Source organism: Corvus hawaiiensis, chromosome 18 (genome assembly GCF_020740725.1).
Source record: "Corvus hawaiiensis isolate bCorHaw1 chromosome 18, bCorHaw1.pri.cur, whole genome shotgun sequence".
Lineage (NCBI taxonomy): Eukaryota > Metazoa > Chordata > Aves > Passeriformes > Corvidae > Corvus > Corvus hawaiiensis.
In genome coordinates, this window is record NC_063230.1 from 10,489,242 (window position 1) to 10,509,310 (window position 20,069).

The 20,069-nt window shown below is 64.7% G+C and overlaps 2 protein-coding genes and 1 long non-coding RNA gene across 4 annotated transcripts; 1 reads left to right on the top strand and 2 right to left on the bottom strand.

Moving 5' to 3' along the window:
• Positions 1-1,736: 1,736 nt before the first annotated feature.
• Positions 1,737-8,833, bottom strand: LOC125335373. Of its 2 annotated transcripts, XR_007207432.1 has the most exons (3): positions 8,573-8,833; positions 6,299-8,050; positions 1,737-6,032 (listed from the first exon to the last, which is right to left on the bottom strand). It is a non-coding gene; the product is annotated as an uncharacterized LOC125335373 (long non-coding RNA). The 2 variants fall into 2 exon arrangements; XR_007207431.1 differs by lacking the exon at positions 8,573-8,833 and having other exon boundaries at positions 6,299-8,566.
• Positions 8,834-10,125: 1,292 nt separating this feature from the next.
• CRYBA4 (crystallin beta A4) lies at positions 10,126-11,482 on the bottom strand. Its single transcript, XM_048323138.1, has 5 exons — positions 11,313-11,482; positions 11,076-11,194; positions 10,725-10,866; positions 10,478-10,620; positions 10,126-10,324 (listed from the first exon to the last, which is right to left on the bottom strand). Exons 1-5 carry the CDS (start codon positions 11,349-11,351, stop codon positions 10,177-10,179), a joined length of 591 nt encoding a protein of 196 aa, XP_048179095.1. The 5' UTR covers positions 11,352-11,482; the 3' UTR covers positions 10,126-10,176.
• A 3,441-nt stretch (positions 11,483-14,923) lies between these two features.
• On the top strand, positions 14,924-19,289 carry CRYBB1 (crystallin beta B1). Its single transcript, XM_048322922.1, is given in 7 exon segments — positions 14,924-15,012; positions 15,569-15,725; positions 16,510-16,599; positions 16,601-16,629; positions 18,207-18,339; positions 18,470-18,612; positions 18,962-19,289. Coding segments are annotated over 6 exon segments (714 nt in total). The 5' UTR covers positions 14,924-15,012; positions 15,569-15,587; the 3' UTR covers positions 19,143-19,289.
• The last annotated feature ends 780 nt before the right edge of the window (positions 19,290-20,069 follow it).

Below are 20,069 nucleotides of genomic sequence, written 5' to 3' on the forward strand. Positions count from 1 at the left end.
CCCTCCCCACAGCCGGAGGGAGTGTCCAGCCTGCCCCTCCGGAGAAGGGCAAGCAGCCGCCTTGTCCTGCCCACTGTGACCATCGTATCCCAGGCTGGACTCGCAGAATCGTGGAATGGTTTGTGTTGGAAGGCACTTCAAGCTCGTTCGTTCCATTTCCCGGCCATGGCAGGGACACCTTCCACTATCCCAGGTTGCTCCAAGCCCTGTCCAGCCCGACCTTGGACATTCCAGGGACGGAGCCGGGCCAGGGGCTTTCCTGGAGCACGAGCTCCACCTGCCGCCGTCCTCCGAGCCCGGCCCGGTACCGGCGAGTGCCCCGAGCCCCCCGCATCCCCCGCATCCCCGCATCCCCGCATCCCCACATCCCCCGCACCCCCGCATCCCCCGCATCCCCGCATCCCCGCATCCCCGCACCCCCGCATCCCCGCATCCCCCGCACCCCCGCACCCCCGCATCCCCGCATCCCCGCACCCCCGCATCCCCGCATCCCCCGCACCCCCGCACCCCCGCATCCCCGCATCCCCGCATCCCCGCATCCCCACATCCCCGCATCCCCCGCACCCCCGCACCCCCGCACCCCCGCACCCCCGCATCCCCGCATCCCCCGCATCCCCGCACCCCCGCATCCCCACATCCCCACATCCCCGCATCCCCGCATCCCCGCATCCCCCGCATCCCCGCATCCCCGCATCCCCGCACCCCCGCATCCCCCCATCCCCGCATCCCCGCATCCCCGCATCCCCCGCATCCCCGCATCCCCGCATCCCCCGCATCCCCACATCCCCCGCATCCCCGCAGCCCCGCATCCCCGCATCCCCGCATCCCCCACATCCCCGCATCCCCGCATCCCCGCACCCCCGCATCCCCGCACCCCCGCATCCCCCACATCCCCACATCCCCGCATCCCCGCATCCCCCGCATCCCCCGCATCCCCGCATCCCCGCATCCCCCGCACACCCGCATCCCCACATCCCCGCACCCCCGCATCCCCGCATCCCCACATCCCCGCATCCCCCGCACCCCCGCACCCCCGCATCCCCGCACCCCCGCATCCCCGCATCCCCCGCATCCCCGCACCCCCGCATCCCCACATCCCCGCATCCCCGCATCCCCCGCATCCCCGCATCCCCCGCATCCCCCCGCATCCCCGCATCCCCGCACCCCCCGCATCCCCCCATCCCCGCATCCCCGCATCCCCCGCATCCCCGCATCCCCCGCATCCCCCCGCATCCCCCGCATCCCCCGCAGCCCCGCAGCCCCGCATCCCCCCGCACCCCCCGCAGCCCCGCAGCCCCCGCAGCCCCCGGCCCCCCTCCTCCCCGCTACGCGCTCCCCCCGCCCACTCCTCGGCCCCGCGGGGCTGTCCCGGCTCGCAGGCAGCGTGGGGCCCGTGCCCGCTGTGCTCCCCAGCGCTGGGCGATGGCACCGCGGCCCCAGAGCCACCACCCGGTCGTGCCCGGGGGTGACCCCCCTCCTGCGCTCCGCGGAGCCCTGCCCGGCACGAAGCCCCTTCTCCCCCACCGCCCACCCAGGGCCTGGGGTGTCTCTGCTCCCTCCGGTCCCACCACACCGGGGGTGGCCGCGGTTCCTCAGAAGGATGACGAGGTGGCCGCAGTGCGAACGGCCTGTCCTGTCCCCCCATGCCCCCATGGGAGCTGGGGCAGCCCCAGCCCAGCCTCACACAGGGGTTCCCACCAGCCCCCCACACTGCACAAAGACAGAAGACTGCGAGGTGGTTGCACACTTGCCATGTTCACAGTAGATATTACAGGCAGGGGGGACATCCTTATGGGACTGCTGGCCAGTGTCCAGCCCCACCGTGGATGTGGCCACAGAGCAGGCACAGCCCTGGCCAGCTTGGGCTGGAGCACTCTGGGCAGGACAGTGCACCCCAGGGCTGGACCTGCTGGGGTGCCCCCGGCCCCACATCCACCACCACAGGTGAAGGGGGATCTGCACACACCGTGCCCCTGGCCAGACAGCCTCTGGGGGTGCCAGCAAAGAAGGATGGACAGACAGAGACATCAACTACTGCCAGCCACGGTAACTGGGGAGCAGGGACAGGGAGCCCCGAGGTGCAGGAGCAGAGTGAAGGAGCAACCTGGCTGTTTGGTGGAGCCTCTCTTCCCTCCTGCCCCGCTCTGAGGGGGAGCAGCCACCCACGGGCACTGGTGGCCTGTCCCACTGAGGGGCCTGTGCAAGGTGACACTTGCCCAGGACATCCTCTGAGCCATCAGGGTGACTTGTGCCATGGCTCCCCTCAGTGACAAGCCTGGGAAGGTCCCCCTGTGCACACTGGGGCTGCTCTGGAGCAGAAAGGGGGGTCTGTGGGGCAGGGAGGAGAGTCCCTTGCAATGGTGGGCTCTGACAACCCCAGCCCCATGCTCATGGTGTTCCTGACCTCTGGCAGGAGTCCTGAACCTGCCCACCCTGAGCCTGACCTGGCATGTCCTCCTGTCCCATTCCTGTCTCTCTGTTCCCCACTCTGCCCACAGCAGGGCCCTGTCTCCCCCTTCCATCAAACGCAGGAGCATCAGCCCAAAAACACATCCTGGTGCCAGCCACGTGGAAGAAGGGGATTTTGGGGGATTAGTGGGATAAGGTGGAGGTTGGACAGACACGGAGCTGGGTGGGGAGGGGACCCCCATCAGCCTGAGAGAGACCCCCCCCAGCTAAAGGAGCAGGCTGGGGGTAGTGCAGAGCAGGGATGCCCAGGAGAGGTGGCAGTGTCATGGGGCCACCCAGGAGACTCCAGTCTGGCTCTGCCTTCCAGTGCAGGCAGGAGAGTGACAGTGCCACCAGCCAGTGACAGCAGATGCTCTGGGGAGGGCCTCGACATGGGAGCAGTGAGCACAAGGCAAAGCCAAGAGAGAGCAGCCAGAGCCAGACCCTGTCTGGATCTGTCCCCCTGGACAGAGCTGCTGCGACCCTTGGTTGAGGGGTGCCCTGTCCCCCCAACACCACAGCCTGAGATGTCCCAATGAGCCAGCCTGTCCCTGCCAGCAGCACAGGGCCACCGTCCTCTGCTGGCACACAAGGCTTGGCTCTGCCCCCGCTGGTCATGGCAGCCCCGAACGCCGTCAGTGCCCTGCCGTGTGCCAAACCCACACCAGCAGGCCAGGGCCTGCATCCTTCACCCCGGCAGGATCCCTGCAGAGGCCAGGGACGTTCATCTGGCTGACAGATGGACAGGAAAGCAAAGCCCAGGCTGTGCCCCCGTCACCTGATGGCTGAGGCACCCACTGCCCACCCCTGCCCTTGGCTGGGGCCAGGGTACCTGCAGGTACCAACCCGGTGGTGACGCAGACATGAGTTAGTCGGGGCCACGCTGCCAGCAGTGGCTTCCACATGCACCAGGCACAAGATAAACTGTGGAGACACAAAAGGAGTGAAGAGAGGGAGCCCAAGAGCACCAATGCTGGGAGCAGCACGAGAACATTCCCCATGACAGGTGACCTGGGGCCTCAGGAGAGCCCCAAGCTCAGGCTCATGGCAATAGCTTCGCTCTGTGGCTGAATCTCTTTGCAAACTGGGTTTGCTGGACCTTTACAGCCATTGCCAGTCATTATTAATGGGTTTGTACTGCCCTGTTGCCACCCAGCCTCTTTTCCCTCGTTGTGCCACATGAAATTTGTTGGAAAATGGGCCAAGAGGGAAATTTTCAAAAGTGCCGCAGCTGAGCATCTTCTTTCCCATGGTACCAAATGGGAGCCAGGGATGCTCAGCAGCACCGAAAATCGGGTGCTGCAGGTGAGTAAGTCCGGGAGGAGCCACCGTCACTTGTCATGGCAAACAGCACCCGAGAGGCAAAGTGCAGAGAGAGTTGTTAGTAGCAGAGAGAAAACAGGGCGGATTAGTGCAGTGGGAACAGAAGTACAGGTTAGTAACAGAAGCAGGGCACTGGTCTGCCTTAGAGGACACACACACTGGAAGAGAAATGAAGAGAAAAGCAGCAATGGTTAGTTTGTTTAATTCAGTTCAGGAATGTGTTAGTAACAGAGATCTACTGGCTTAAAAAGGAACTGAAAAGCTTCTGCTGATAAAACCGTTTTAGGCTCCTAGTCAGCAACAGCTCCACAGGCAGAGCCGGGCAGGGCGTGTGGGGAGAAACCCTCTCCTCGTGCCGCTGAGGGCTGCCCGGGGCAGGGGCTGTTGGTCCCCTCTGCTGCCCCGGGGCAGGGACTGCTTGTCCCCTGTGCCACCCGGGGCTGGGGCTGCCTGCACGGGCAGGGGCTGCTGGGCCCCCTCTCCTTGCCCACAGCCAGGGCTGGGGCTGCCTGTGCAGGCACCACTCCTGCCCAGTGCTGGGCAGGGGGCTGCCAGTCCTCTCTCCTGGCTGCCCCTGCCCGTCTCTGCCCGTGCAGCCTGGCACCGACATCCGGCACTTCCAAACCCCTTTTCCAGCTTTTCCGTTCCCCTTTAAAGGCAGCGCTGCTTGTCGTGGTTAGTGGGCACGAGGCAGGGCTGCTGTAGGTTAGTAGGGCATGCACTGGGCTGGTTAGTGGGTTAGTCCATGTGCCAGGGGCCGTGGCAGCCCCGGGGAGGGCACAGGGGTCCCAGGAGGTTAGTAGGTTAATACTGGCAGCATGCAGAGCCGGGCCCGTCAGCAGCAGGGCTTTGGCTCAAGAGCAGGAGGAGTTTTTGGGCTTTGCCACCGGATTGACATTAGGGAAGGTGTTAGCGGGGGGTTTCACCGGTGTAACATAACCTGTCTCCAAATGAAATGCTCAGCAGGCATCTGCCCCTCTGATCCCTGCCAGGGAGGTACTAAAGGTCTCAGCAGTGAGCGTCCCCTCACAGCATGTGCTTCCCACCCCTGGGACTGGGAAAGGTGAGAGACAGGATGCATGGAGGGGACAGTCCCCACAGTGCCTAAAGGACTCCAAAGGAGCTGGAAGAAGCAGAGAAGGAAGGGGTGAAACCATTGCTGGCAGTGTCTGGGGTGAGGCTCCAGGCAGCTCTGCAAGAGCAGGGCTCCAGCAGAGACCACGACAGCTGCTCCAGGTCTGCACCAAGCTCCCACTGCACATGCAGGGAGGAGGAAGTCCAGCAGGGAAAACCACCATGGAGCGGAGGAAAGGTGGCCCACAGCTTACCCCCTCCCCATCGGGAGCTGCCTCTCCGTGGGGCTGAGCAGTGCTCCAAGGGTGGCAGGGACACCGTGCCCTGAGATACAGGGCTGGGACAGGGCACCCAGGAAAGCCCCTGCCCCGTGTGCCCCTGGGTCCCCTCCTCCCACAGCACGAGCTCCTCTGGTCCACAAGAGGATGCTTGTCCTGTTTGGACTTCAAGGCTGTAACACTTGCCATGAGCTGCGTCTGCCCTCAGCCCCCAGCCCACTGCACCCCCCGCCCTTCTGCCTGTGTGGGGACGTGGGCCTGAGTGGCTGCTCAGTGAGGACACAGTCCCAGCCACTTACGGGGGCCACTGCAGAGGCCACGGGAGGAGGACTCACTGCCCATGCTCCTCCCCACGCTCCAGGATGCTCCACAAGCCAGGTGTTTCTCCAAGGGGAGCAGAGGCAGGGTCCTGCCAAGACATGGCACCTCCAGAGCAGAAAGCACCAGGACTTCACCGACAGCCAGAGGGAAGGGCAGGATCAGTGGGGACAAACAGAGTCCCTTTGGGCTCTGGCCATGGTGTCTCCATGAGCAGCTGGCACAGCTCTGCCCCCACTCCCTTTCCCTTCTCCCTCCTCCTACACTGCGCTCAGGGAAGGGGACAGGTCTGGGGGGGAGCAGCGGGAGGCAAGGACACCCCAGCACCTTGTGGGAAAACTGTGTGCACGTGCAGCCACGTGTCCTCAGGTGTCATCACCGTGGTCTCCTGGGCTGTGTCCCCCACAGTGGCCGGGCTCGTAGCTCCATGCCATGGCAGTGGGCACCAGGGTGCTCTGCTGAGGCCAGCCCAGCTCTGGCATCATGTGTTGGTGGTGTTGGTGGTGATGGTGGCTCCTGAGCCCGGCTCCCCTCTGGACACGGTCAGTCTGGCCAGGCAGGAGCTGGGGCCGTGCCCCTGGGGTGGTGGCACTGGGGAGCAGAGATGCTGTGAGACCCTGGGCTGTGGCAGCCACCCCACCCCCACTGCTGGGCACGCGTAGGGGACACATCCTCTCATGCAGGTGGCCCTGGGGATGGTGTGAACCCCTGCACCCCGCTGGGGCCTGGGGAGAACCCTCCGGGGGATGGGGCCTTGGGGAGGAAGGCTGGTCCTGACTGCCCAGCACCCTCCCAGCTCACAAGAGGTGGGAGAGCATGGGGCTGGCACCACCCGTGTCCCCTCCCCAGAGTCCTACCTGTGGTCACCAGCTACGGGAGTGCTGTGCAATGTCCCCTGTTCCGTGTGGCTCTGCGCCGTGGGGGCAGCGAGGGGACTGTGTGAACAGACCTCAGGTCAGTCATTAGCAGCTGCAAAAGAAACAACCAACGCAGCAAGGGAGAGAAACAGGGCATCGTCCTCAGGCACAGCCCAACCGAGCTGGCAGGAGCCCGGCAGGAGGGCTGGGCACGGACCCTCCTGTCCCTGTCCCCTTGCAGAGTGGGGGAGCTGGACCAGGCACAGAGGGACACCAGGAACCACCACACCAGAAATGGTGGCAATGCCCCAAACTGTCCCTACCTGTTGCTGGAGGCAGGGACTGACTGCCACTGCCACTGCTGCCTCCACCTCTGCCCTTGCCCTCTGGTTAAGCTGGGTCACTGGGACCCTGTGGTTCCACTGGTTAAACTGGGCAGACTGGTGGTCATAGCCACGCTGCGTTGGGTGCTGCTCCATCTCCTTGGGGATCTGGGGACACGTGGCTGGTGCCAGCAGCCAGCCCATGTCTGTGGCCTGCTCCTGCTCCTGCCCTGCCCTGGCCTGCCTGCCTGGGCAAACCAGGACAGCAGCAGGTCCCAGGGGAGCGGGGCTGTGATGACTCTGCAGTTCAGCTGCCGAGCCGCTCCTGCTTCCCACGGTTCATTGTCACCGCAGTCCGCAGGCGCTGCCGGCAGGACAGTCCCTCCCGTGGGGACAGCACGTCCAGGCGGCATTTGCAAGCCAGCTGCGGTGGGGCCGAGCAGCGGGAATGAGCCGTGGAGATGCCACTGAGCATCTGGCAAATGGATCCCCTGCCTAGAGGCGCCGGTGGTGGGGCAGGCGGGACGTGACGGCGGCAGGATGGCCTCTCCGGCCTGGGAGTGAAGCACATTCCGGGAGATGGGGAGGGAAAAACAATTTTGTGCAGACAGGACTCACCTAAACACTCGTCTGGGGCACGAGCTTGAGCTGCCCCTGCCATGCGTGTGGGTGGCACATACGGTGCCCCTGGGGGGCTGGACACCCGAATCAAACGGGGGCTAAACCCCCTCCTCGAGTGAGGAGGGAGGGCGAGGAGCACGAGCTCTGCTGCGGGCAGGAGTGGGGAGATGAGGGCACAGCAGGCACTGCACTGCCACAAGAGATCCCGGAGAGATGATCGCTGGGATGTGGCATCCGGGCACCCTGAGCCCCCAAATCCCAGCGGGGTGGCCAGACCCCCCTGCCCTGTGCCCTGCCAACACTGCCCGACCCTCGCTGCCATCCAGCAGAGCCCAGGCTCCGGCACAGCCCAGGCTCCGGTGCTGCTGCAGTGGTGCCAGGCACTGCTGCCTTTGTCTGCAGCTCTGGGGCTGGGCAGCCCGGCAGAATGGGGGTGTGAGGGTGTGGAAGACTCCCTGCAAGTCCGGAACGCCTGAAAATCTGATTATTTCTGTGCTCCTCCTGGCTCCCCGGGTAGGACCTACCCGCACACACAAAAGGCTGCGAGACAATGAGGGAGAGAAAATGGCTCCGCAAGAAGAGCATCTGCCAGGTTAACTCTGAGGAGAAGGAAGGGCTGTGCTGTGCCCTGGGGCTGCTGGCCCCAGCCTCGCCTCTCAGCCCCGCCTAGGATCATCAGCTTTGGGAGAAAATGGGGGGTTCGAGACAAAGCAATAAAACGGCATTTTGGCTACAAATCCTCCCAGGAGCATTGAAAATCAGGCAAGAATCCATTTACCTGGCAGGAGCCCTATTCTTGATGAGGATTCTGAAAAAAACAATACAAACAAGCGGCGCAGCAGTTAGTTCTGATTTGGGCCGGGGGCTGCCGGCGGTGTCCGGGGAGGGGCCAGGCTGCCCAGTGCTGCCTCCGGACCGGGATCACCGGGATCGCCTGCCGGGCCGGGATGCGGCCGGGAACACGCTGCGGGGTGCGCGGCTGCCCCGGCCCCAACAAAGGGAGGGGGCCCGGGCTGCCCCGGCCTGGCACCCCCGGGGAAGGGGGGAGTCCTGCCGGGGGGGGGGGAGGCTCTAGTGGGATTGTTTATAACCAGGGAATAATATATTGAGAACGGGGGTATTTTTTGGGAACGGAGTGGAGGGAGCAGCCGCGCCCGCCGGCTCCACACCTCCCGGAGCGATGCCCGCAGGACCCTCCGAGTCCTGGGGCGACATCGCCCCCTGCTCCGGCCCGGAGGTGGGGGCTTCCCCCGGGCTCCCGGCGCCCCCAGACCCCACCGGCGCCCCATCCCCGTCCGCAGGGAGCGGAGCCACGTCCGCGGTGCGTTACCTGCTCCCGGGGGGCCGGGCTGGGGCTGGGGGGCGCCGGTTCCGCTCGCTCCTGCCCGCCGCGCCGCTCCTTTGTGCTGGAGCTTTCCCAGAGCATCCCTGAGGAAGAAGCTGCCACGCAAACTCCTCCTCCAGCAGCCCCCGGCCCCCCCGGCCCTACCTACGGCGCAGGAGGATGCTGCAACTCGCATTAAATTTTAATGCTGGAAATGCGGCCGAGTCACCTTTTCCCCGCACCGCTCCCGCTCCGCACCGCTCCCGCACCACTTCCAGCACCGCTCCCGCACCGCTCCCGCACCGCTCTCGCTGCGGGAGACTCTGGGGACCCCTTTGCCACGACAGCCGCCGCAAAGGCCACTGTCATCCCCTGCCAGGACATCGTCCGCCGCGGTGTCACGGGCTCCCCACAGCCGCGGGTGTGACCCAGGGGACACGGGACAAGGATCCCTGGGCAGGGGCTCTCGGGCACACCCCTGGAGACATGGAGGGCAGGATGCGGCCGGGCTCTGTGGGGACGCATAGCAGACAGACCAGCCCGGCTTGGGGACACAGCCCTGTCCGAGGACAGCCCCCCACGCCGGGGACAGCTCCCCTCCCGTCCGGGGGCTGTGACAGCCCCTCCGCAGCGCTGTGCAGCTGCTGGGTTCCCACATTGTTCTCCAAATCCCCGCCGGGTCCCCGGGGACCCCCGGTCTCGCCGCCAGCTGCCCACCGTGCCTGACCGCGTGCTGGCCCCGCTCCCGAACCCCGCGTCCCTCCGGGGCTCTGGGGCGGGGCTGGGCAGGCCCAGGGGGGTGTCTAGGGCGGGGGTCCCCCCCAGCTGTGGCCATGGAGGGGACGGGAAGCTCCGCTCCTCGGGTCTCGCTGGCTGCCGGCCCCGGACGGGTTTGCCCTGGGGCGCAGGAGGATTTCCCTTAGCCCATCCCAAAACTTTTTGTTTCTTCTCCTATTTTGCCTTTTTAATTGTGATTTCTTGCGGAGAGAATCCCTTTCTGGGCAGCATTCCCTCCGCTGGTGGCCTTGCTGCTGCAAATGTCATGGATGGGACATTTTCACCACATCAGATCTTTTCTCCAGAGCCCTTATGAAAAGAGGAATTTTTCCAGGCCAGCCTTTCCCTGCTGCATCCCCAGCTTTGGCTGCACATTACGTGTGCGGGGGTGAGGGATGAGTGCCGGGATGGGTGCAGGGGTGTGTACAGGTGTGTGAGAGTGCTGGGATGGGTACAGGGTGTGCACGGAGGTGAGGATAGGTGCACAGTGTGCACCTCCAGCTTGCTTGATCGTGCAGCTCCTTCCAGCCCCTGGCAGGTGCTGGCAGAGCAGATGATGCCTGTGGAGTGGTGGGATGTGGGGGTCCTGCAGAGCCCCTGAGCCGGCTGCCGGGCAGAAAAATTCCCCTCCACCTCATCCCTGCCCCTGCAGAGCCCCGCTCTGCCCCCAAGAAGGGCATCACTGCCGGCCACGCATCCCCATGGCCCCACATCCCCAAGTGCCAGCGCCGCCTTGGACAACTGAGCCTTTATTGAGCTTTGTCCCCGCCGTCCCGCGGGACAGACGGTGCCCGAGGCTCGCGGCCAGCGGCGCGGGGGCTCCGGCCCCGCGGTCACTGCTGGACCCTGCGGATGGACTGGACTTGGCCCGTCTGCGCGTGGGACCCCCACTCCCGCACGTGCTTGTACTCGCCCGCGGGGCTGTCGCTCTCCAGGAGGTACTGGAAGCCCCGGTACCCCGGGTACTGCGAGCAGACCCACCTGCGACAGAGCAGAGAGCCACGGTGGCTCGGGGCGGGCGGCACCGCGGAGCCCCCGCACTGCGGGAAGGTCCCGGCAGCTGCCAGAGCATCCTCGGCTCTGCTGCGTGCCCCGGTGCCGGGTCCCGGCAGGCTGCAAGCCCCGGGTACTCACGCGCCGGAGCGGACAAGGAAGGAGCCCACGGTGCTGCTGCCCCAGCCCAGGGCGGGCAGCGAGGGGCAGTCGTCGCTCATCTCTGCCCGCTTGCCCTGGAAGTTCTCCTGCTCAAAGAGCATCAACCTGCTCCGCCCGTGGTCCTGCGGCCAAGACGGGCACGGCTTTGGCACTGCCACCCTGTCCGTGGGCAGCGGCGGGCTCCGGGGGCCGCCCCGCCGGGGGGAGCCGGGGCGGGGGCACTCACGGCGCAGGCGATGGGGCGGAAGGAGCACATCCTCTCCACGTGGTAGGCGTTGCTGCCGCTCCACGCCTCCCAGCACGGGTACTCGCCGCGCTCCAGCACGAACTGCTGCCCCTGGAAGCCGCAGTGCTCGAAGCCTGCCCACCTGCCGGGGCGGGAGGGATGAGACCCCCGGGGTGCCCACCGCCCCACTCGCAGCCCGGGCTGTGCTCGCTGCACCCAGCGGTGCCTGGAGGAGGCAGCCCCATGGCTCGGGTGGCAAAAGGCACTGGAGGCCTCCATCCTCCAACCCCCCTGCTATCCGTGGGGTCCTGCAGCACCGTGGGGTGGCAGTGCCCCGGGACCCCCACTCACGCCCCGCTCTCGATCTTGCAGGAGCGGACGGTGCTGAAGCCATGCTCCAGGGTGCTGTAGCAGTCGGTGGTGAACTCGTGCTTCTTGCCCTGGAAGAAAGGCTCATCCCACACCACGATCTGGGGAGAATAGAGGCACTCAGGGGGCTCTGGGGGTGCCAAGGCAGAGAGCAGATGCTGCAGCCCCGCTCCCAGGTGTTCGTAGGGCGTGGTGCTGGTCCTGCCTAGGCTCCCATACCTTCCAGAGACCGGAGGATTTCTTGCAGCGGTGGGTCATGGTGGCTCTGCCAGAGCACAGGGGAAGGGCACTGTTAAAGCTGCCCCTCTGTCCACATGAGAATGACCTCAGGAGCCCACGCACATCCCTTCACCAGCAGTGTGGGGGACAAGAGCAAGGGGGTTGCTCCTTGCTGGAGCAGGTGAAGAGCTCTGTGGCTCGCCCCGCCCAGCTGGAGCTGGCATCAGGGCCGTGTGCAGCAGCGGGCACCTGGCCCAGCGGGCACCTGGCCCTGGCAGACATCCCTGCCCGTGCCCAGGGAAACTCCTCTTCCCACTGGCAGCTCCCTGAGCCAAAGCCCTGGTGCTGGCAGGGCACTGCTGAGCCGGCACCACTGCAGAGATGGCTGTGTGCCCACACTGAGCATCAACACCCTGCCACAGCCACAGCCAGCAAAGCCCCTGATCCCCCAATCCCCCAACCCCCACCACAGCTCCCGGTGCTGAGGAGAGGTCTAGCCCCGAATTTTGGATGCTCCTCCACATGTTCCCGCAGCTGCTCGCTCCTAGGCCCCAGCCATGGGCACTGGGCAGCTGCTCCAGGCTCTGGCGCTTACCTGGGGTGAGGCACTGGTGCCCAGGGAGGTGACATGTCCAGCAGCCTCTGGCTGGGTTTTTATAGCCTCCAGATAGAGACAGAGCCCAGGGGAGCATTACTGAAACCCCTAACTCAGCACATGGCGGGGAGGAGGGACCGGGCAGAACAAAGGCGCCGTGTCAGAGACGCTGATGAGCCGGGACGTCGAGCTGGCCCACCGGGCACAGGCTCTGACCCCCGCCCCACAGTTCCAGAGCCGGGGCATCGCCCCCAGGCTCTGCCAGCGCTGCTGCCGTGTGCTCTCCCTGGCATGGGGCTGGGCTGGGGCCGTGTCCCAGCTCTGGCAGCGCTCCCCCTGCCCTCGGGCAGTGCTGCCTGCACTGGGGGCACGGGGAGGTTTCCTCACCCATTTCTGGGAATTGGGAGGAAGGACACATCTCCACTTGCTCTCGCTGCAAGGGCAGAGCAGCTGTCCCCGAAATCCGAGGCAGCTCGTTGCAGGTTGTGCACACAACAGCCATGGACACCGTAAGAAGTGGGGACCAGGGGCACTGGAATTGTTGGGGGGAGGTTGCAAAGGCATGGGAGGGACTGGAGGCGCAGGTCATGATTTGGGAAGAGCTGCAGCAGCCTCTGGCCTCTGTGCACTGGAAAGAGTCTGCTGCACCCCCATTTTGGGGACCTAAACACCTTTCAGCTTTGCTCACAGTGACCCACACACCGCACAGATCATCCCGGGGTGGTGCCAAGACTCTAAAGGCCGGGCAGAGGCACCCACCCAGCCTGCCCATCAGAGTGGGCAGCAGGCAAAAGAAGCTCTTGGGCCCAGTGGGAAAACCCATGTTCCCAGGGAGAGCTGTGTTTTGGGACAGAATTTGCCAGGAAACTGCCAGGAGGCTGAGCCAGAGTCCCCTTCGTGCAGCTGCAGCAGTCCCGTGAGCCCCGGGCACCCTGGGGGAGGCAGAGCAGGGCAGCTGGGGAGGCTCAGCACAAGCGGCTGCCCCAGGGCACAGCAGGGCTGCACGGGCTGTCCCTGCCACCTGCAACCCCAGCAAAAGCCCTCTTGGCATTGGCACAGTTTGTCCCCGGTCTCTCACTGTGGCCTGAGCTAAATTCAGCTTGCGCTGGCCACCAGCACAGTGACCACCACTCGCTCGCTGTCCACAGCGTATCCTGGCAGCAGGACATGGCCATTGGAGCCTGGACCGTGGCCGGGTGCCCCCGTGGTTTCACTCAGTGCCAGGCAGGGATGCAGCAGCGGGAACTCCGTGAGCAGCGGGACTCACCAGGGCAGAACAAACCCGCGTGCCTGTGCCATCTGCGGCCACACTGTGCCAGTTCTGGCCATCTGCTGCTGGGGCAGCTCTTTGCTGTGCTGGAGCTGTGCATCCCACAGGCTCCCCCGTGCCAGGGAGGGATGGTGCAGCGTGGGGCTTTACAGGGCAGAGATTTTGTGTCCGGGGGCTCAGGAATGACCAAGGACAGATCTCTGCTGTCAGCCCTGCCACGGCACTGGCTATGGGGAACCCATGGGGCTGCGGAGTGCTCAGTAACAAGCAAAGCAGCCATCAGGAGAAGAGCTCGGCCCTTCTGAGCTGGTTTTCCAATGGCCAGGTTCAAAGGTGCTGGGGGTTGGGAGGGGAAGCAGAGTCGGGATGGGTGAGACCTGCTGATTAATGCCCAGGGGCACAGGGCAGGCAGCATGGGGAGAACACCCACTCCGGCTCTGGGAGGAAGAGAGGGCAGGTTAAATTAGAAATCTGGATAAAACCCATGGAAACGAGTGCAAATTGAAATCATGAATCATAAAACACTGCCCAGCGTCAAGGTGAGACCCAGACTGGGCCAGTTCCCAGGGTAATGGGGCAGCAGACCCCGCACCCAGCCGTGTCACGGGCACAGCACACCTCCTGAAAAGCCTCGGGAAAAGAAGGGATCAATAGGTTCTTTTTGTTCAGGATTTTGTGCAATAGCCCAGAGGGTGCAGCTGGATCCCACCGCTGCTCGGTGACACACGAGGGGATCAGCACACGGGGCTCTGAGCCCTCTGCCCCCACACCCTCGGGTGAGGCACCGCTCCTGCTGGATGCTGCGGGAAGCTGGGGGGTGTTGGACAGGGGTGTGGAGGTGGAGAAGAGATGAGCAGAGCCTCACAGGGACTCAGGGGAAGGTCCCCCCGAGGTGCCATGGGGTGGGGGAGATGTGGCACCAGAGGCTGAGCTGCTGCAGGGGCTGGTGCCAGCAGGTCCCCAACCAGCCACCCCACGACCCCCCTGCACCAGTCAGACAGAGCTGGTGCCCCAAAACCCTGCATGGGGTTTGGCACCATGAGTGTGGTGGTGGCAGAACCAGGGGTGGGACAGGGTGAGTGCAGCACGGGGAAAACGGGCTAAAAAGCAAAGGAACAACCCTGCCAGTGAGCAGGGACATTCCCAAGGGAGAACAAACACCATTTTCAGGCACTCAGATGGTTCGGAAAACGTCAGCTTCGATTACACATCGTTTGGAAAAAAACCTAACTCCTGAAGCATTTCAGAACGCTCAGGTCTCGCTTCCTGGCATCTCCAGGGCAGCGCTGCCGGCGCTTGCGGGCACGGGGTGATATTCAGAGCGAGAGGTTCAGTGTGTGGAGGGGACGAACGGGCACAGCGCGGCTGCGGGCCGGGCACGGTGGGGAGGTTGCCCCCTCCGCGGTGGCAGCGGCACGGGAGCGGGGTGTCCCCGCGGGCTCGGGGCCGGGGCGCTGGGCAGGGGAGGTGTTCCTGTGCCGGTGCCGGCGCCGGCCGGGCCGTGCCAGGGCTATATATGCCCTGCCGGGGCGGCCGCACGCGGGGCAGCGAGTGCCGGGCGCGCTGCAAAGTGGCACGGTCAGGTCTTCTGTTGTGCCGGGGGCACAAAGGAAAGTGCTGGGTTCAGCGGCTGGGCACGGGGCCGGGGAGAGGCTTCCAGCTCGCCCAGCGCTTTGCAGGATGTGATGACTGGGCGGCCGCGCAGACACTGATGAGCTGGCAGTTCCTTTGTGCACCCGCCCGGGGGTCTGCCCTTGCCAGGCTATAAAGTGGGGGCCTCGCGGCGCCCCGAAACACAAGCCCGCTCACTCCAACAAGAAGCAGCAGCTGCCCAGGTAAGAGGACAAAGTCTCCGGGCACCGGATTGCAGCCGGACCCGAGGTGGGGAGAGGGAAACTCAGGGTCTAAGCTGTGGCCACCGCTGTGGTGGTCACGTCTGAGAGCATCTCGGTGCTCAGCATCCCACCGCCCTCCACTCCCCGGGGAGCTGCCGGTGACATTCACCTGCGGGGCCACAGCAGGGTTCCAGCTGCAGCGCCTCAGCAGACCAGGGCTGTCCCCTTCCCACCCCCCACACGCTGCCCCAGGCGCACCCCGTGCGGGACGGCCCCGGTGCCCGGCACAGCACCAGGCCCCATCCCGGGGCACCCCTACAGTGCTGGGACCATGCTCAGGGCTCTCCTGATCACAGACGGAGACTGTGGACTCCAGGACCTCCTGTGATCCCCCTGGTGAAGGCAGAACCCCCTGCCTATGCCTGCTGGAGAACCTTCCAGCGGTTCCTCTCCTGGCCCTGCCCACCCACCCCACTGAGAGTCCCCATTCCCGGGGTGGGTTGTGGGTGCCCATATCCATGCCTCCCTCTAACCTGCTGCTGGTGCCCTGTCACAGACTTGAGCCCACCACCGCGATGTCTGAGACCACAAAACCTGCTCCCGGCCAGGCTGCGGATGAGAAGGAGAAGGCGGCTCCTGCGCCAACTCCATCCCTCGACCCTGCTCCTGTCGCAAACAGCAAGGGCGAGGAGCCCTCCCCAGAAGCCTTCAGGGTAAGCCCTGTGGCTCCCCACGCACAGGGACACGTTCCGGGCTGAGGGACAGGGGCAGCATCTCTTGGACAGGAGGAGATTGTTCTGGGGGAAGGAGTGTGGAAGGGTGGGTGATGCCATCCCTCTCTGCTCTGTCCCTCCGACAGCACGCACAGGATTTGGGCAGCTGCTGCAGGAGGAACAGTCTGAGGGTCCCTTGGCCAGGACAGCTGGTTGGGGACCACAGGCTTTGGAAGTGCTCTCCCTTGGGCTGTGGTGTCAGGGCTGACTGCTGCCACCTGCTCCCTCTGGTCACCCGCTACATGCAGGGGTCCTGTGGGGTGGTGGAGGGGATACTGGGGGTGGCAGGGCCAGCAATGAATTGCCACAGTGATGCCAGGTCAGCGTGCCACCAAGGCACTGCAGCAGGGCGGGCACGAGGGGCGATGCAAGGGTTCCGGTGACACCGTGCCAGGCAGAGAAGGCCACAGCGCAGATGGAGCACCTGGAGAAGCAGCTCCTTCCCGCCAGTGTGGGCACCGGCAGCAGCAAAAGCAGGGGCAGGATGAGGCCATCTTGGAGCAGGAACAGCTGTCGGGGGGAACCTGCCTGCGCTCAGCCTGTGCTGCTCACACACAGAGCCCAGCTCAGCTTGGGCAGGCACCAGATCCGAGAAGCTGCAGGAAGGCTTGGAGAGCCAAGGGAGACACGTGGAGCAGTGGGCTCAGGCATGCAGGGTCACACAGCGCAAGCCTGCCCTCCCTGAGCATGCCTGTCCTCATCCAACCTTTCCTTGCACCCCCAGATCGTCGTCTTTGACCAGGAGAACTTCCAGGGCAGGCAGATGGAGTTCACTGCCGAGTGCCTGAACCTGGCTGACCGTGGCTTCGACCGGGGTGCGCAGCGTCATTGTCACCTCTGGACCGTAAGTGACCCCGGCCACGGAGGGGGCTGTGTCCCTCGGGATGTCCCCAACGGGTGGGGACACAGCCCTGGAGGCACCCTGGGCACCATGTGACGTGCAGGGGCATTTCCCTGCCGCCTGGGCAGAGCGGAGCAGGGCCAGCACAGGAGCAGAGCGGGCATCCCGGATCTCCTCCGAGGAGAACAGGAGGAGATGGGTGGGAAGGATGCCAGGGCCACATGCAAAGCAAAGGGCACCAGAGGCAAAGCTGAGGGCCCAGGAGAGGTGTCCCTCAGATCACAGCTGTCCAGGGAATACAAGGGACCTGCAGATTTTATAGAAGATGAAATGAGGTGGGATCCTTGGCCCAGGCTGGAGCAGGCAGGGGTGGGCAGGGACAGGCACACGCCTGCACCCAGGCAGCTGAGCAGCAACGAGGGGGCTGGGCAGGTCTCAAAGCCGTGGGAACAGTTGACACAGGCAGGGACAAAAATGATCCCCAAAGCAGATAACTGGGCAGACGGATGATCTCCATGTTGAAAGAGCATCCCACGGCGCCGTGCCCAGCTGGAAACGGCATACCCAGGAATGCAGGGGGGCTGGTAGTGCTGTGGGGAGGATGCACAGGACATGGCTTGTCCTGACAGCATCCTTGAGGGACTGGGAGGGTGATCTGTGGTCACCTGGAATGACTTTTTCATTAGGAACCCAGAATATCCAACTCTTCTTAAAACAAAAGGGAGATGGAGCAGCCTGGAAGGAGCTCAGATGTGATACCTGGGAAGCTGCACTAGACATAGAAAGGGTGAAACTGGGAGGACAGAGAACTTGGGTGTCATTGGGGTCCTCAGAAGCTTCTTGAGAGGCACCGATGGGACTCTGCACCCACAAATGTACTTAGGGAAAGACAAAAGCAAAACAACCAGGCTGAGCTTTAGCAGTCAGCTTGAGGCTGTGCAGACTGGGGTGCCTGAACACATCTCCTGCCAGCAGGAAAACCCCTGCTGGCATCTGCAGGAAGAGATACTTTGCAGGGAAAGGAGAAAGAGCAAATCCAGGACTATTGTGGTGTCGGAGGCTTCTGAAGCCCCAAGCCCATGACATTCCCAGCACCACAGCACCTCGTGGCTCTGCTAAAGAGGTGACATTGCAGCTGAGCGAGCCCCACGGCTGGCAGTGGGACGGGTGCCAGAGCTGGCTGGCGCTGGAGCAGCGAGGCATGCGAGCGTGCCAGGAGTACACAGCCGGGGCAGGAGGGACAGCAGAGTCCTGAGCTGACTCTGCAGGGTGAACACGTGGGGATCACCGGCTGTGCAGGGGTCCTGCTGCTCCCCAGCTGAGGAAGAGGAGCGCTGCGAGTGTTGGTGCCTGCTGCAGGTTTGGACACACACACACACATCAGAGAGCTTCCAGCCGGGAGCCCATGGATCAGCGCTGCCTCTTTGCGGGCCACAGTGCCTGGGCTGGGAGAAAAGTGGGAGCAGGGTGGTGGGGCCACAGCCCTTTTGGAGACCTTTCCAGCATCCTGCAAGCTGGCTGAGCAGGAGGGGAACTGCTGGGTGGCACCTGACCCGCTCTTTGCCGACCTCTCTCCCCAGCTGGGTGGCCTACGAGCAGGCCAACATGCGTGGGGAGATGTTCATCCTGGAGAAGGGCGAGTACCCTCGCTGGGACACCTGGTCCAGCAGCTACCGGAGCGACTGCTTCATGTCCATGCGTCCCATCAAAATGGTGAGTGCTGGGGAGCAGAGAGCCCCAGTGGGGTCTGCCCAGGGCCGGGCCGTGCTGCTCGATGCCTTGCTGCAGCAAAGCTCCAGGGCTTCGGCCGCACCGCCCAGCACCCTCCCTCTGTCTTCCCCAGGAGGCTGAGGACCACAAAATCTCCCTCTATGAGTCTGCTGACTTCAAGGGCAACAAGATGGAAATCCAGGAGGATGACGTGCCCAGCCTCTGGGCTTATGGGTTCTGCGACCGCGTGGGCAGCGTGCAGGTGCCCAGTGGAACGTAAGCCGGGCTGCAGCGGCGGCTGCCTCGTGCCAGGCTCCCTGTCCTCCCTGACCCACTGCTGCAGCTCTGAGCACCCGCACGGGCTCTCAGGCAGCCAGGAAGTGCTGCATGGCTGGTTTTGGTGGCGTGGCTGTTTCTGGTGGCGTGGCTGTTTCTGGTGGTTTGGCTGTTTCTGGTGGTTTGGCTGTTTTCAGTGATGTGGCTGTTCCTGGTGGCACAGCCCGTCCCCCAGGGGTTGGTGCCCAGCGCAAGGAGGCCCTGATGGCCCCCTGAGCGCACCCTGGCTGCAGCCAGAGCCTGGAGCGGCCGACCCCGCTCAGGTGCTCTGTGTTTGCTTTTCCCGCAGTTGGGTCGGGTACCAGTACCCTGGCTACAGAGGCTACCAGTACCTCTTTGAGACCGGAGACTTCCGACACTGGAACGAGTGGTCTGCCTTCCAGCCGCAGATCCAGTCCATCCGCCGCATCCGGGACATGCAGTGGGACCAGAAGGGCACCTTCGTCACCCCCGACGCGCCCTCCGACTGAGCGTGCCGCCTGCTAGCTACGAGTCCCGGGCCCCGTGGGGCACCCCCGCCTCCCCTCGCGCTCGCCTGCCCAGCACTTTCCTTGTACATTGCACATTCCCTGGATGTACTCTACCTTGTGAGGCAAATTAAAAAAACCAGAAGATTAGAACTGCTCGGGGGTCGGTGGTGCATGAACGCGGCTCCGCTTGCCCGGGCTGTGCCAGCTTTGCGCTGGAGCCGGGTGGGACACGGTGGAGGGTGGTTTTTCCAGGGAATGGGTCCCATGCAGGACCTCCCCGCGCTGGGGCTGGGACACAGGAGAGCCTCGGTGTGCGAGAAGGGGGTGGCAGAGGCTCTGCAGCCCGACCCCACCATCCCCCGTGGGGACCTTCTCAGCTGGGGAGCTCGGGGTGCCCCGGGAGCGGCGGGACCAGGGCGGGCTCCTGGCTCCGTCCACGCCTGCGGGATCGGGGGGCAGCGGGGGGTCCTGGGTCCCTGCCGGTGGGACCCATCTGGGCACTAATTAACAGCCGAAATTGGAGTCGATCAAAGACCAATTCACTTTCAAGGAGGTTTTTTTTTTTTTTTTCCCTCGGACACTGCCCCTCCCCACCGGGCACTTCCCTGCAGCCTCGTTCCCCCTTCCCATCCCGTTCCCTCCCGGTGGAGCACCTCGGGGTGACATTTCCCTGCGCTCCCACGCCGCTAATTAGCGACGGCGGTGATTAATTACAGCAACAGCAGTGACGGCAGCGCTGCCGGGCGCTGCACACGGGCAGCACCGGGACGGGGGTGGGGACCGGGAATAACGGTGAGGCCGCGGGCAGGGCGCTGCGGAGCGTTCGGGGACGGCTCCGCGGCCACGGCCGGTACCGGCACGGGGACGGGTTCGAGCTCGGGTCCGGGCTCGGTCCCGCCCGGTGCCGCCCGGTGCCGCTCGGTGCCG